General features: G+C 34.9%; 1 protein-coding gene across 2 annotated transcripts; it reads left to right on the top strand.

Annotated features, from left to right (window-relative positions):
* Positions 1 to 13,786: 13,786 nt before the first annotated feature.
* Positions 13,787 to 16,274, top strand: LOC107813560 (E3 ubiquitin-protein ligase BOI). 2 transcript variants are annotated; one of them, XM_016638843.2, is made up of 4 exons: positions 13,787 to 14,082; positions 14,640 to 14,755; positions 15,044 to 15,369; positions 15,633 to 16,274. In XM_016638843.2, the coding sequence occupies exons 2-4, from the start codon at positions 14,737 to 14,739 to the stop codon at positions 16,158 to 16,160; spliced, it is 873 nt and encodes a 290-aa protein (XP_016494329.1). In that variant the 5' UTR covers positions 13,787 to 14,082; positions 14,640 to 14,736; the 3' UTR covers positions 16,161 to 16,274. The 2 variants fall into 2 exon arrangements, with proteins under 2 accessions (XP_016494329.1, XP_016494328.1); XM_016638842.2 differs by having other exon boundaries at positions 13,787 to 14,755.
* The last annotated feature ends 858 nt before the right edge of the window (positions 16,275 to 17,132 follow it).

Genomic DNA, 17,132 nt, shown 5'->3' with positions numbered 1-17,132 from the left:
TTACCCTATAGTTTTCCGTCTAACCTCCACTTTGTGCATTATATTAGAAGAGTTTTTAATCTTACTTATAAGGATGACCTCGTACAACCGTAAAAAGCGATATTTATAAATATAAACATGAATATGAACAATATTTGCACAATTTATTTACTCATATTAATTTTCATGTTGCTATTACAACTGATATTGGTAAAAATGGTAATGACTATGATTATCTTACTATTACAAATTATTGGATTGAGAGGAGTGGATAATGCAAAAGCGCATTATTGCTTATAGAATAATTAATTCACGTCACACATGGCAGTTTATTTCTAGCACGATTACGGATATTTGTAGATTTTTTATATTAGTGTTAAAATAATGCCAATTTCAATGGATAATGCTACTAGTAACACTAATGTTGTAGCCTTGCTTACCACTACACTAAATCCTGCATTTAGTAACATTTTTCATGTTAAATGTATTTGTCATATTTACCATTTAATTGTGGGTGATGGTATGAAAATTTTAAATGTTGAAATTGAAAAGGTTAAAATGGCTCTTAATTGGCTTTTTTATTCAAACCGTAGAAGTAGAGTTAGAGACTATTTTAAAAGATGCGATGAATTTGGCTTAAGAGAAAGAAAAGTTTCTAAACCTTGTCTAACTAGATGCAATTACATGTATGACAATTTAGTTGTTGCATATGAATATAGAAACCCCATAAACTCAACGTTTAATGCTCATGTAAATGATGATGATGAGCACCTTACAAATGGGGATTGAGCTAATGTTAAAATGCTTGTAGATTTTTTAGAAACATTTCATGTTGCTACAAATGAATTTTCTTGGCAATATTATCCTACTATTTCGAACTGTTTAGTTTATCTTGCGAATTTGTTTGCTCATTTTTCAGAGGGTGGGGAAATTTATGAAGTAGCTATTGATTATATGAGAAAGAAATTTAAAAAATATTTTTTCCCTATTCTCCCTATTTATGGTATTGCTGCCTTGTTAAATCCTACTATAGAATTAGGTGGTCCTCAATATTGGTATCGATCTATTTATAATGGTTTAGCACTTGCACCTGAGGAGTTCTCTACACTTTCGGACGCACAAGCCTCAATTAAAATAAATGCTCTAACTATTTATAGTGCTTATCAAATTGCACTAGATAATGCTAGACCAGATATTCCAGCCCCTTCTTCTTCTGGTTCTCAATCATCTAAAAGAACTGCAGGAGTAAGAACACTTAGTTCTTGAACCGAGTTCAGGGGTTCTCAAGGTTGCACCACTAGTGATTGTTCACAACTAAATGAACTTGAAGTTTATTTGTCACAGAGACTTGAGAAGGAGAATCCCGACAACTCATTTAATCTTTTGGAATGGTGGAAGGGAAAAGAAAAATACTTTTAGGTCCTTTCAAGGATGGTCCGAGATATTTTAACCATTCAAGCTTCAAAAGTGGCATCAGAGAGCGCTTTCAGTCAAGCAAGACTACAACTCGGTGATTATAGAGCGTCTATGAGGGAGAGCTTGGAAAAATCAGTACTTTTCAGAGATTGGATCCGTTCGGAACGAAGAAATTTTGGACTTGCTGAATCACAACCAGAGGTAGACGAAGCTTACGAAGAAATGCTAGCTGAACTTGCGGAGAAAGCAGCTTCGCCCGGAAGCGGTGATGAACAAGCTACTTTTCCACCACCACCAATGGAAGCTGGATTTATGAAATTTGTAAGAGATATCATGTAAAATTAATATGTAACTTGTATTTTGGCACATCTTGATTAGTTTCTTTTTCTTCTCAATGGTGGTATTAACACCTTGGTGTCTTGGATTGTTAATGTCTTGGTTCCCTCACTTCATTCATAATTGTAGCGTATAAACTATTTTTATTAATGAACACTGCACAAAGTTTGAATTTGGTATGTGAAAAATTGAGATGATGAATGCATATGGTGTTTCTGTTTAAATGGAGGTATTTAGTGGTGATGAATCCTTTCAAATTCTGCAATTAAAAGTTATACAACATATATGAAATTTTAACTGAATATTTACTCTAAAAGGTGAGAATTAAATTTGTAGCTGAAACGTTATGTTTGTGAATATATGCACCATATATTATTGGGTGGTATAAATATTTTATGTATATAAATTTTTATTGTAAAATAGAACAAATTAAAGCTAGACAGAGAGGGAGAAAAAGATATGAAAAAGGGGGAAAGGAAGACAAAACAAATTGAATTCTCTTGGCACCGTTGAAAAAGATGAGGATATTTGCCAGCCTAAAGTGCTAGCTTTGTTTGCTAGGTCAACATATATAGTGCCAATACACACATTAATTCAATGAAAATGGCCAGCCAATTTCTGCTCGATTCTCCCCAATCCTCTTGCTTTATCAATCCCCTTTCACTAACTTATTGGTCCCTATGATGACAAAGAAGTTCAGATTTTGGGACTTTATTTTATACAGTGTATATATAATCTTACATATGGGTGATTTCTATTGTCGAATCGATAAGTTTTTATGATATTACTTTGTATTAAGGTAAGTAAAAAGAAATTTTGTCACATAAAATGGAACAGAGAAAGTATTCCATGGTATCATCAAATTGCATGGCATCACCCTTCGTGCTTTTACTCATTCTCGCTAGAGAATATAATAAATGCAATAGCACAACATCACCCTTCGTGCTTTTACTCTCTTCCTCACATGATACGATAAATTCAATGGCACGATTTACATTCGGGAGATTATCCGCCTGCTACGATGTGCCTATTTCCGTCATTTCTGACCGAGGCACACAATTCACATCATATTTTATGGAGAGTCGTGCAGCGTGAGTTGGTCATGCGGTTGATTTGAGTACAACATTTCATCCCCATACGGACGGACAGTTCGAGCGCACTATTCAGATATTGGAGGATATGCTGGGGGCATACTCGATGGATTTCGGGGATCAGTGGGACCAGTTCTTACCTCTAGCAGAATTCGCCTACAACAACAGTTATTAGTCGAGTATTCAAATGGTGTTATACGAGGCCTTATATGGGAGGCGTTATCGTTCGCCGATTGGTTGGTTCGAGTCTGGTGAGGCTAGATTGTTGGGCATTGATCTGTTTGTGATGCTATGGAGAAGGTTAAGGTGATTCAGGAGTGACTTCGCACAGCTCAGTCCAGACAGAAAAATTATGCAGACCTGAAAGTCCGAGATGTAGCTTACATGGTGGGTGAGAAGGTTCTTCTTCGAGTGTCGCCTACTAAAGGCGTGATGTGGTTTGGGAAGAAGGCAAGTTGAGCCCGGGGTTTATCGGCCCGTTTGAGATCTTAGAGAGAGTTGGGGAGGTTCCTTATAGGCTTGCATTGCCTCCTAGCCTACCAGGGGTAAAGGCCGGGGCCGAAGTAGGGTAAGGCTGGCATGTGGGCCGGTTATGCAAGGGCCCGGCCTAGGCCCGCGAGCCCATATGCGTAGTGGGCTTAAACAAGCCTAACCGTTTAAGCCCGAGACCAGGGGCAGGTGGGCCTGCTAAGTGGGCCGGTTCCTTGAAGAAGTCCGTTAGGCCCGGGACCGTTTGGGCCCGGGACCGGGTGCTAAATGGGCCGGTTCAACCGGTCCTAACCGGGCCCAACGACTATTCTTTTTTTTAAAAAAAAATCAATTTTTTTAGCCATTGCAACATTTAAAAAATGGCCGTTGGCCTGCAAAAATAGCCATTAACCCCCCAATTTTGTTTTAACCCCAAACATTTTATAATTACACTTTTTTCCCATTTTAACTATAAATACTCCCTCATTCTTTCATTTTTCTCACAAAATCATCAATCTCTCTCATTTCTCAAACTTAAATTGAAGTATTCAAGTTTTCACTCATCTCTCATTTACCAAACCTAAATTCTTAATTCAAGTTAAATCATGCCCGGTGATTCTAGAGTGCGCCCATTTATTTTGGAACACTTTAATGTGGTAGAAGAAAATGAAGAAGTTTACATAATAAAGTGCAAGAATTGTGGTCGAGTCTACACTCATCGTCCAAAGTTAGAGGGCACGGGCCATTTAAGGAGGCATATAAAGAGTTGTCGTGCGCGTTCTCCAGACATTCGTATTTAAGATTTTACGTTGATTTGAGACAATTTGTGTTATTTTAAAATTATTAGACGTATTATGCTCAATGTTTTAGTTTGTTAGATTAATTTGAAGTATTATGTTGAAGGCATTGAACTTTAATTTGAAGTATTAAGTGTAAACTTTAATTTGCAATTTTGATACCGAGTTCATCTTAATATATATATATATATATATATATATATATATATATATATATATATATATATATATATATATATATATATTTATACATCTTAATATAGCTAATATTATATCGAATATAGCTTATATACTATACACTTAGTATATCTATAATACTATACTATATATACATCTTATATAAGGCAATATACTATATAAGGAAATTTCTTGTAAATTATCTAAGGCAATATATTTTGAATTAAAAAATTTTAAGTCACAACTATATAATTACAAGAAATTGCCTTAGATAAAAAAATTAAAAAAAAGCCAGGCCCACTTAGGCCAACATACACACACACACACAAACACACATATATATATATATATATAGGCTATATAATTTACAAGAAATTGCTTTAGATAATTTTTTTAAAAAAAATAGGTCTGGCCCACTTAGCCCCGGGACCGGCCCACTTAGCCCGGGACCATTAGTTTGTGGTCTTGGTCCTGGTCCGGTTACCTCCAAAAACCCACGAAGCCCGGGACCGTTTAAGCCCGGCCCACGAAGCCCAGGACCATATAGGACCGAACCACGAGGCCCGTTTAAGCCCAAGCCCGACCCATTTGACACCCTTAAGGTAGGGCCAAGGGCAGCAAAGCTCAGCCTAGAGCACGCGCAACAACACCTATAGCCGAGCCTCAGATCGAGAAAGAGGAGATCCCAGTTCACATTCGCTAATTGGACCAGCACAGGATCCGGAGTGGTTCTTTGCTACTCCAAGTACTTCAAGATGCCTTTGTCCGTCTGGTGGGCCTTATGGAGAGTGTGGCCCAGACCAATGTGCTCCCTATGGCACCAGCCATCTTTCAGGCCGTGGGAGGAGCCTAGACTTCTGCTACTCACACACCAGAGCAAATGGCTCATGGATATCAGACTCGACGGTTTCAGCAGTTGGAGCAGTTCAACCTATCATTGCTACACAGTCTGGGGAGTCCCCGCGATGTTTTCTGAGGGGCTGAAGAGGTTGGACAATTTCACCAAGCTTTTTCTATTCGCTTTGGTAGTACACTTTCTGAGGACCCACAAGATTTCTTAGACCATTGCCAAGAGATATTGCGCAACATGGGCATAGTGGAGTCCAATGGAGTCGACACTTGGCAGTATTTCAGATGCATGACTCCGCCAAGAGGTGGTGGCAAGAGTATGTTCGAGGAAGACCAGCAGGTTCACCTCCACTCGCTTGGGATCAGTTCTCACAGCTATTCTTGGAGAATTTCATTCCTAATTTTGCTGTGACAGAGGACTACCAAAGCTCCTTTGACTAGATTGACCCAAAAGGGTGCTCCTTTTAGATGGTTCGATGAGTGTGAGAAGAGCTTTTAGAAGCTGAAGATTGCATTGACTACAACCCAGTGTTGGTGTTGCCTACAAGTTCGGGATCTTACACCGAGTACTGTGATGTGTCGCGTATTAGACTTGGTGCGATGTTGATGCAGGACGGTGGGGTGATTGCTTATGCGTCTCGTCAGTTGAAGGTTGATGAGAAGATTACCCTGTGCATGATTTAGAGTTAACAACCATGTTAATGCACTGAAGATTTGGAGGCACTATCTATACGGCATTCCTTGTGAGGTCTACTAACCATCGGAGTCTCCAGTGCATGTTCAAGCAGAAGGACTTTAATTTACAACGCAGTATCCTGGGAGTGAGCTTCGCATTTGCGAAGTGTTGGTGCACATTTGCAATGGAGGGTTTTTCATCCATCACGGCCCCGTTGTTGAAATTTCCTCTTGTGACAATTGTACTTCATTAGTTATATATGTAACTAATTTGAAGGTCATTGCTTTACTAGTTCAGATTAGAACATGTTTAAAGCTGGATCAGATTGTCTTCTATTGATGCGTAAAGACAAAAATAATATTGACAAATATCATTATAAGAAAATAGTACTCTAGGAGACTTCCTTTGATGCTTCTTTTAGATTTGTGGCGTAATTAAAAGATTAATAACTGTGCGCATTTCATTTTTGCTAATCACATTGCCGTCATACATGAATGAAAACCACAATATATCTAAACAAATGCAGATAGAAACACAGTCGGCAGGATCTATTTCCTTAAATCTATTTGAAATTACATTTTTTCAAATATATGTGTTAAGTATATTAAATATGTATAAATATTAAATTTTGAATTAAGTAACTGAAATAAACAGTAGATTCAATAATATAAAGTTTAAATTCTGGATCCATTTTATTAAAAAATATTGGGATGCACAAAAACAAAACCTTGGTAGCAGAGGCGTACCTATGGCTTATATTGAGGGGTCACCGGATCCCGTAAACTTCGGCAGAAATCTTTTTTTTTTTTTGTGTGTGTGTATGTCTTGAAAATGGTTAATTTAAATCACTTAACACCCTTAATGCTAAAAGCCTTTAGGGGGTACTGATTGAACAGAATATTGTGCCTCGTCACATTAAATTCCTGGGTTCGCCTGCTTCGTAGGGCGGCCCTAGAAATGACTCCAAGTTGTGACCACAATGAATGATCTCACAAAATTCTTGGTTTTGAGATTGTTAAGTGTTTTTGTTTGTTGGAGGGGTGGAGTGGGGTTCAAGTTCTAGATCTACAGGCAGGAAAAAGCACTGATTGTGTGCGGCAAAATTCAAAGAAAACCAACCCTATCACAAATTTCACACCCCACCTCACATGCTGATTTAGGAGATTTAAACAATCTAAATTTTAGTGAAAAAAAATGAATGGTGAAATGCATCTTTAACTTTATCTATACTTATTTTCACGTACATACATAACATTTGATACAAAAAAATTCAACTTTTTAAAAATCACGACTTTTATTTGGGATTTGTCGTTGCAAGGGCCAATGCACTTTAATTTCGACGAATTTGTCTGAATTTAATACTTTTTACTTATGACATATGTGTGTGCGCATGAAAAGTCAAAAATTTCAAGAAATATCAAGTTATGTGAAGTTTGAACGCATATATAAGTGTAAAAGTGCAACGAATCCAATGTATAAGTATATATATTTAATTTGTCAAGTTTAAATTTTAAATTCGCCGTATATACACTCTTTGTTTCTTATACTCTACTTATGCATGCTAGCTCCTTCTTGTGACTGCCATCATAATTGGTATTTCTCTATATCACCAGAGAAAATATGACAAAAGTACATATATAGCAATGATTTTATTCATAAATTATTTAACACCCCCATCTTCGTACCCTGACATTTTCATTAAATAATTTCTATCACCTCTCTCTTTCCCCTTCTGCATAATAACCAGCGTATCTAATTTTATATCGTCTTCAACCCCAACAACTTTTACAAGGATTTTAATTTATATGCATGGTTGGTAAAATTTAATTTTACACTAGTTGCTTATTTTAACTATTATAACAGATTATTTATCTTATTTTTTCGATACAAATTCACTTATTAGGACAATTAGTAGTAGGCGGTAGTTCTTTTTTAATTAGGCGACCCGAGAGTGTAAAATTTAATGATAGAAGTTAAATTATTTTTAAAATTGGTCTTTTGAGAATAAAGCAAACTTTATTTTATTTTCTTTATTCTTTTTTCGCAGGCAATTAAAAGAAGTGAAAGTAAATTAAATCATCTAGACATTTTATCTTTTTTTTTTTCCCTTCTCCTCTTCATTATATTGTGTCTTCTGTATTAGCCTAATCATGCTTTTTTAAATTTTTCCTTATGGCAAAGCATGCTTTATCACCTTAACCAATTCATAAAGAAAAGTAATTAGGGGTGGAAAAAAGGGGAGAAATTGGAAAGATGTGATCATCCTCTTATAAGTCCATGAAACTTTTGAATAGCTCAATTAGTATTAAATTTTTTCTTTTTGGCTTTCATAATTATTATAACTAAGATAAGGAAAGAGGAGCCTTGGAACGATGATAAAGTTGTGGTCATGCGACCTATAGATCACGGGTTCGAACCGTGAAAGTAGACACTAATGCTTTCATTAGGGTATATATGCTGTCTATATCACACCCCTTAAATTGCGGCCCTTCTCAAAATCCTGCGTTAATGCAGGATACCTTGTACACTGTGCTGCCTCTTTATACTTAAGATAAGGAATATGGCCGTTACACCACTTCCATCTATTACATTCTTTTGCTTTTCATTCAAGCACCATCTTTTTCTTTGATTGCTTTTTCCTTAATTTGATGGATCTTGTACCCAAAATTTGTTTAACTGATAAGATTTATCTAGTCATTAATATTAACTATTTTGAACCAAATACATACTTTTAGGTACCACTATTTTGTCGTTAATAACTATTTTGCTTGTAGTGAATTTCGTTGAGCAACTTTATTATAAGGTGAAAAATATTGAAAATTAGAGGATATTATCCCACTTGTAGTGGGTAAACTATAGGGGAGATGGTGGGGGCAGGAACAAGGACGGTGTAATGTCAAGCTAAATTCGTCGTTACGTAACGACGAAATGTGCCAATTTATGTAACGATCGATTTGGTGTGGTCGCGTCGTTACCTTGTCTTTTCTCTCAATCTCGCCATTTATTATTATTAAATTATTTTATTTATCATTTACCCTACTTTTTTATATAGTAATTTTACCTTGTATCATATTTTGTTTATAATTTGCAAGTTTATTCTTCATATTGCTGGTGCGTGATATCATGAAACGATGACAAACGACACAATCTATCCAAATATTGTATTTATCAAACGATACAATACAATACAATACAGTACGATACGATACATTATTAAACGATGCGTAACAACCATCCAAACAAGTCGTAAAGATAGAAATATTATTTCTGATAAACCCTTGACTCAGAAAAAGAAACGTCATAGTATTATCGAAACGAAATATGATAATGATTAAACCATGCAAAGAAAACAATAACACGAATACACGAAGCAATACCAACAAACTAGGAAACCTTTTATGACATGTAAAAATACATGGATAAAATAAAATATATTTTTACCATCAATATATATAACTTAAATTCATACTTGGTGCCCAAGCTTCTACTATTTGTTGAGGGTGAAGGACTGATTTCTCAAATAGTATGAAGTACTATATTTTGCCGGTTGCTGAGGTAGCAAAGCTAATGAGCTAAAATCCAATTGAGAATTTTGATAATTTGCTTCAGATGTTTTATCCTTGAAAGAAAACTAACTTTACTTGTATTTAATTCTCCAATTTTTAACAAGTACTTAGTACTCCAATATATATGTGTGTAATTTTGTAATTTTTCTAAGCTTCGTAGGTAACTCATCATTAAACTTTTCATAAAATAAAAAAAAGAGAGTCATATTTTTGGTTTGCAAAAATATGAAAAAGAAAAGTTCAATACATATATATATATATATATATATATATATATATATATATATATATATATATATATATATATATATATATATATATATATATATATATATATATATATATAATTATCAGATGAATCCTTTCACCGCTCTAGCTCCGCCCATGACAATATGAGCACAATATTACAGCCAACACGTTTTCAACAAATTGATTTGCAGTGACGAATGAAACATTTGACGTGCATGCAATTGATGTTTGAAAATTAGGAAAATCTTAAACTAAAGTGCATTATATAACATATCTAAAATATATATAAAAAAAAAACTATAAAGATATGCTCCAAGTAAAGAATGGTATTGGATTGGTTTGGCCACCTCCATTATCTAGAGACTAGAGTGTGAACACTTGTTTAAGTTATTATTATTATTATTATTATTATGAAATGATCTACATTGTCAATTTACTTGGCCTGGTTGAGACGTGTCATCAATATTACTAGCAAGTTTGTCCAAGAATCATCAAAAATTCTCAAAACACCCTTCTCATCATAGCATTTCCATTTTTCTTTTGTTTTTTCTCCTTTCCTCTATAGGGAGGAATATAAATCAGCCAAACAACAACAACAGACCCATTTAAGTCACATAATGGAGTCTGGAAAGGGTAGCGTGTACGCAGACCTTATCTTTATCCTAATGGATCAGCCACATAAAGTTAATAAAAAGCTTTTTTTGATCGAATAAATGAAGTTAATAAAAAGTTGTGATAACGTTATCTTTGTTAGTTTTGTGTTATTTTTCATGAAAATACATCAAGCGTCGAGAGCTGCCGAGAGCTGGTGCAAGTCAGGGGCGGACATAAAGTGGATATGGAGCTTTGATTCCAGATTATAAATATATATTAAGAGAAATACAAAAATATAAAACAATTTTTTTTACTTCAAACTCAATTATTAATACTTGAGGTTGTTGTTTTAAACTCTCGAACTCATAAAATTCATATAATAAATTTGCCTTCGAAATAAGGGGGGACTAAATGACGAATTACTAACTACAAAAAGAGCGAGAAATTGGACCAAACCACAGAAAAATTAGTACGGCGATGCTATTCCAATTTTCAACTAGGGGTGTACTTGGACCGGGTTGGTTCGGTTTTTATTAAAACCAAACCAAACCAATTATATCGATTTGGATTGGTTCGGTTTTGTCGGGTTTTTCGGGTTTTCGGGTTTTCGGGTTTTTTTGTTACATAAATATTATTTCAATCTTACTTTGTTAAAATTATAGATAAAACTTTGATAAGTGAATATATGTTTAGTAAATATGGAAAAAAATTGATGAACATATGATCTATTAAAATATTCTAATGAGAGATTTTAGTAACACATGATAGTTATTTTCTGTTAATTTACGCTTTCAAGGTTAATACATGAGAGGATCCCAAATATTTCTATATTTTCTAAAAATATAAATAAAATTTATATATTTATATGTCGATTTGATTCGGTTTTTTTTACTCAATATCAAACCAAGTCAAACCAAACCTAATCGGGATTTTTAATCGGTTTGGTTTGGTTTTTCGGTTTAGTGCGGTTTTCCAGTTCAGTTTGAACACCCCTATTTCCAACCACTCGGCTTTCACATTTTCCTTTTCTTTTTTGGTGGCTTCTCTCTTTCTTTTGTGTCACCTCCAATCACATTATTAAAGTTAAATATCCCTTCTTCGTTTTGGGAATACTACCAACACCATCTCAATGACTCAAGCATTCTTAATTTTTTTGTGTCGGTGGTGTTCCATCAAAATACAATAATGACAAATTCAAAGTAATCATATAAGTAGAGTCTGGAAAAAATAGTGTGGACATAATTTTATCCTTATTTTGTAGAAATAAAGGGGCTATTTTTGATAGATTCTTGGCTCAGAAAAAGCATAATCACAATACTTGTTTATATCAACGGTGTTCGGGCACATTAAATAACGGTATAAATAAAAAACATTTTACACGAGTGTAATTTAACTCTTATTTCTACCTCATACTTTATATTTGTGTTCTACTGCTCTTCGTTTTAGTTGCTGTAAAAAGTTCTTGGCTTAATAGATGAAAGGTTAGGAGCAGCACATGTGGGAGATGATTATGGGGAGTGTGTGTTCTGTGTTCATGCTGATCAGTTTGCCACATGATTTGGTTAAACCAATAAAATGGCTTGCAAGTAAACTATCAACATTCCAATAGTACAAAAATTTTATAAAATGGTTCAAAGTAAACTCTCATGAGCGATAACGACGATGACAACAACAACATATCCAGTGTTATCCCACATCGTGGGATCAGTAGAGGATAGTGTATACGCAGACCTTACCCCTACCTTTATAAAGGTAGAGATGTTGTTTCCAATAGATCTCATCCCCGCCCTATGTTCTCTTACATTGCAGAAACTTTCATGAGCGATAACAACAACAATAACATACGCAGTGTTATCCTACATCGTGGAGTATGAGGAGGGTAGTGCGTACACTAGTGATGAAGCCAGAAATTTCTCCAAGGGTATTCAAACTTGAAAGAAGAAGAAAAAAATTTCCCGACAAAGGGTGTTCAATATATGTTATATGCCTCTAAAATCAAATATTTTACCTATATATAATGTAATTTTTTGACGAAGGGTGGTCAAAGGTGGTCAATTGACCACATGCTCTTTCGCCCTTGGTGCACACAGACCTTACCCCTACCTTTGTGAAGATAGAAAGATTGTTTCCAATAGATCTCATGAGCGATGACCATCCAAAAAAATTGATTTTGGGAAATGGTGAGATTTGACCATGGATATTTTGGTTATTCTAGGATGAATTTTTTTCCGAACTATCCGGTAGTTTTTTTTAACCCTTCACAGGAGCTCCCTACTTTGCTTCATTAATGTCGCGAAAGGTTGGAAGTGAAAGATACGTACCACTTGAGTAACCCTTTCTTGTCTGTCTAGTAACTTATTGCTCTGATTAATTTGAGTTATCGTTAGGTAGGCCGACTAAAAAGAATAAAACTTGCGGTCTACTTAAGTGTCCTATGTTTCCCACCATATTCCTCGACGGCACGTATTTTAGGTTGGATTTATTTCCCAAAAAATGGTCTTAAATCTTGAAAATTTCATTTTTATTGAAAAAACTCCTGGTTTGTTATAGTTTAAATAATAGGGTAAGTGGAAGAGACAGGTGAGTCATTTGACAGATTCAACTTACAATAATCATATCAATTAGGTCGAAAGTACTCGAATCTCTTCTTTATTTTCTAAGATAAGGAATGTGGCAAATACTGGCTGTTAAAGCGTTTGAATCTTGAAAACTACGTAAGTTTTTTGTGTTTTCTAAAGCAAATAGGAGCAAAATTGTGTGTAAAGGTATTTGCTTTCTCTTCAAAATAAAATTTCTAAAGCAAATAGAATAAACTAAAGAAAACAAGACATACCTATTGTGAATTTGGGAGCGATAAACCTCTTGCATTTTATTAACCAAAGAGATTCGATTTTGCACTATAGTTAGCGTTGTATTAAATTGCATAACGATAAAAAAAAATTGCGTCACCTAACTCGAAGACGAAAAGTATTTATTTATAGTTGATACTTGTATTAACTTAAATTTAAATAATAATCCATATCATTAAATCATAAATTAAATTATTAAAACAAATAATACAACACAAAATTGTATTCATTTGCTTGGGGTAATTTGGTCGAAATTGAAGATTGAAGTAAAGTTTCATCCGTTATAAAAGAAATGCTAGATCCCTCCATCTTCTTTTTTTTAAAAAGAAAATTACAATATATAATCAATAACGGGTGTTGAAGTCTGTTCGGACACACTTTGGCTATATTACCTGTGAGTCTGGTGAATATCTGTTATCTCTCATCAACACATATACCAATAATTCCGTCAAAGATCAAGACTTAACCAAATGGAGAAGAATAATAGACTTCAGTATGAAGTTATTTATGGTAGACAGTCTCCCACAGTGGTTTTTCAGGTGCACATTCGGATTAATCGGATCCCAATACAAATACGGGTTACATAATAAATAAAAAACAAAACAAAATAAAAATTATAATACAACAAAATCTTGGGGAGGAAAAGAGAAATCAGGAAAAGAGAGAAACATGACCTTTTTTCATGTCTTAAAAGTTAAAACAAGTTAATATTTAAATGGAAAATAAATAGAGGCAAAGAAGGATTAGAAATAGGAATTGAATACGAAACACGAGTCCCTCACCGTCTGAAGAAAAGCCAAAACCAAACCACGCAAAAAAGAAGAGAAAGAATTAAGCAAAGAAGAAGAACAAGAAAGAAAAAAACAAGGGGTTGCCCCTCTCTTTCTCTCTTTGGACTGATTCCTTCCATTCCCATCTCTCTCTTTCATATATTCTTTCAGAAAAAAGCATATAGCATAGCATCCAAGACAATTGAGGCAAGCAAACCAATAGAAAGCAAAGTTTTTGAAGAAAAGAAAAAAGAAAAAGTTTTAGGTATAAACAAATTGTTTGATGGTGCTCTTGGTAATAGTGGTTGTGTCCTCTTCTTTGAGAGTGGTGCACGGTTCGAAACTGTTTGATATTTTTCTCTAAATTGATTTTGAAGGGTCGTTGAAGACATAGACGGATCCATGATTTAATGTTTATGGATTCCTGCAACAATCTCGAGTAAATTTTCAATAGTAGTTGGGTTCTCATTCAAATATTTATAGACATTTAGTAAATTTTTCGAATACATTTACACTGTTTGAACAAAAATTATTGGATTCACGTAAACTCGTAGGCGGCAAGGTAGATTCACCCATTATTGAAAAAACTATTATAATTCATGGCATCTTCTTCTATTTCATGTTGTTTATGTGTTAGCCTTTATTATTAGCTCTTTCCCCTTCTCTCTCTTTCTCTTTTCTCTATTCTATCCCCACCAATCACACCTCTTCATTGCCAATTTCCACAACCATAAACTTATCTTCATATATTCATTCAATTCTCATTTTTAAATTCATGGCTGTTCAAGCTCAATACCCATCAAATGTTCTCTTTCTAAACAGAAATGTACAAGAAGGAAAGAGCCAAATTGGCAACAATTATTCATTACAACATCAACAAGGTGGAGGTTTTGGTGAATCATTTCTTGATCCAACACAAATGCTATTCAATCCAGGAGGTAAACATGACTTCCTTTAATTTCTCTTTTGTTGATTCATCAATTGTGTATTAGACACAAATTTGAATGCCACGTAGAATAGACCAACATGGATTTTTTCTCTAATTATTCACGCCATAAGGGTCCATTCGAGAGGAAGCGTTCCCTATCAGGATTTCTTTTTTTTTAGGATTTGAACTCGAGACATCTGATTAAAGAGAAAAACAGATCGTACTTTCAACTAATTGATTATTGATTGATATTCAAGGCAAAAAGGAACTGATGTTATCTCTGTTTTTGCAATGCCAGTTGGGGCGAATTCGCGAAAGAGAGGAAGAGAACATACCTCACCTACTACAACTGCAGCATTGAATCCATTAATCTCAATGCAATCTCAGCCGCAGCTCATTGATCTAACTCAGCTTCACACACCGCAGCAGCAGCAGCAACAACAACAACAAACAAATATTGTATCTACAGGTCTTCGTTTAGCTTTCGAAGATCAATCGCATCAACAGCGACAACTATACTCTGTTTCTCCTCAATCCTCTCAATCATCAATTTTACTAAAAGAAGATTTGGCTTCTCATTTCAAACAGCAACAAGACGAAATTGAACATTTCCTCCGAGACCAGGTATGATCGAATACATATAATGCTTTTTATTTTAAAAAATATATTAATCCATATAATCCTTAGCATGTTAAAAAAAATTGCTTTTTTCGTGCTTAGAATTTGTCACTTACAAATTGCTAAAAGAGCAATTAACTGGTGATTTAAATCAATTTTACAACAAATGATCGCTTTGGAATATGTAATGTATGTATATGCGGATTACTTAATAAATCACATGATAGTGTACATTTTTTTAAAAATATTTTTGTTAAATTTTTTTATAGGGAGAACAATTGAGGCTTACTTTAGAGGAGAAAAGGAAGCGGCACTATCATGCGCTGTTGGGAGCAGCGGAGGAAACAATAGCACGAAGGTTAAGAGAAAAGGATACAGAAGTAGAGAAAGCAACGAGACGCAATGCGGAGCTAGAAGCGCGTGCTGTACAACTGACAGCGGAGGCGCGTGCGTGGCAAGCGAAGGCACGTGAGCAGGAAGTCACTGCGGCAACGCTGCAAGCACAGCTGCAGCAGGTGGCAATGATGAACGGCGGAATCAACCTTCCAGAGAGAGATGACGGCGGCGGAATTTCCTGCTGCGGAGAGGCGGAGGATGCCGAGTCAGCGTTCGTTGACCCGGACCGGGTCGTTGAGTCAACTGGACCGAGTTGCAAGGGCTGTCGAAAGCGGTTCGCTTCGGTTGTGATGTTGCCGTGTAGACATTTGTGTCTTTGTACAGAATGTGATGCTGTGGCCCAATCTTGCCCACTGTGTCGATCCATTAGAAGCTCAAGTGTTGAAGTCTTTCTTTTTTAGCAGGCCCAATTTAGGCCCACCTTTTTTCGTGTCAAATACACAAATAGCTCTCAAAGTGGATGGTCTCGATTTTTAGTACGCTTGTTCCATAGGTAAAACTTTAAGTTTAACAAATATTGTCCTCTCTTGCTTTTGCCCCATGGACAACACTTTTAGCTTTTGACCTTAAAGTTCTGTCCGTAAGGTGAGGGTCAAAAGTTAAAGACCACCCCCAAAAAATAGCGCATATGTATGAGACAAATAGTAAAAAACTGAATGATATATGGTACAAATCAGAAAATGGTGCACTGAATAAGGATGCAAAATGCAAAAACTTCATCTAGTGAACCAGCCCACTTCTTCCTCTAAAAAGAAAAGAAAAGAAAATAGGATAATAAGGAATTATAGTATGCTTTAATCTTTACCTAAAATATGAAATGGTAAAAGATCTTGTGGTCTAACAAGTTCTAAATAAGTTGAAAAGATTGCTTAATTACAGCTTCTACAAAAATTTATAGGAATATGCTAAAACCACATTAATTGGTTTGCTAAGGACATCAATTGCAACCAGCAGCGGACCTACCCATGAGTTTAGAATTGACAACATTTTGTGTTTTGAAGTTCTAGTATATGTATATATCTCATTCCTCTCTATATATCCTACAGAAGTACGAAATTCCGATCTTAAATATTAATCGATTTTTTATCAATTTTCAATATTTTAAAGTAGTAATTTATCTGAAGTTTGAACTATAATATTCAGTATGTCAAAGCAAATTAGTGAAGGTAACAACCACACTACTACAAAAATTATAAAGATCGAGAGACTGAATGAAAAATCAAGCACACCATGCATATCATTCCTTGTTCGGACAAATATAGTTTTATATAGTCACAATTACTTTTGTCAACTAGAAAGGTAACAAAAACTACTAAAGAAATTTTAGAAGATATGAGGCAAAAGTCACCTACAATCCTAATTTATTATTGGAT

The sequence above is a fragment of the Nicotiana tabacum genome, chromosome 5 (assembly GCF_000715075.1).
Source record: "Nicotiana tabacum cultivar K326 chromosome 5, ASM71507v2, whole genome shotgun sequence".
Taxonomy (NCBI): Eukaryota; Viridiplantae; Streptophyta; class Magnoliopsida; order Solanales; family Solanaceae; genus Nicotiana; species Nicotiana tabacum.
This window is presented reverse-complemented; position numbering and strand designations above follow the sequence as displayed.

Excerpts from the sequence above, each read along its gene's own strand:
- LOC107813560 (XM_016638842.2), top strand. The coding sequence starts at position 14,593 with ATGGCTGTTCAAGCTCAATACCCATCAAATGTTCTCTTTCTAAACAGA. Across the intron at positions 14,756-15,043 it reads AATGCTATTCAATCCAGGAG|TTGGGGCGAATTCGCGAAAG; the intron begins GTAAACATGACT and ends TTGCAATGCCAG. Across the intron at positions 15,370-15,632 it reads AACATTTCCTCCGAGACCAG|GGAGAACAATTGAGGCTTAC; the intron begins GTATGATCGAAT and ends ATTTTTTTATAG.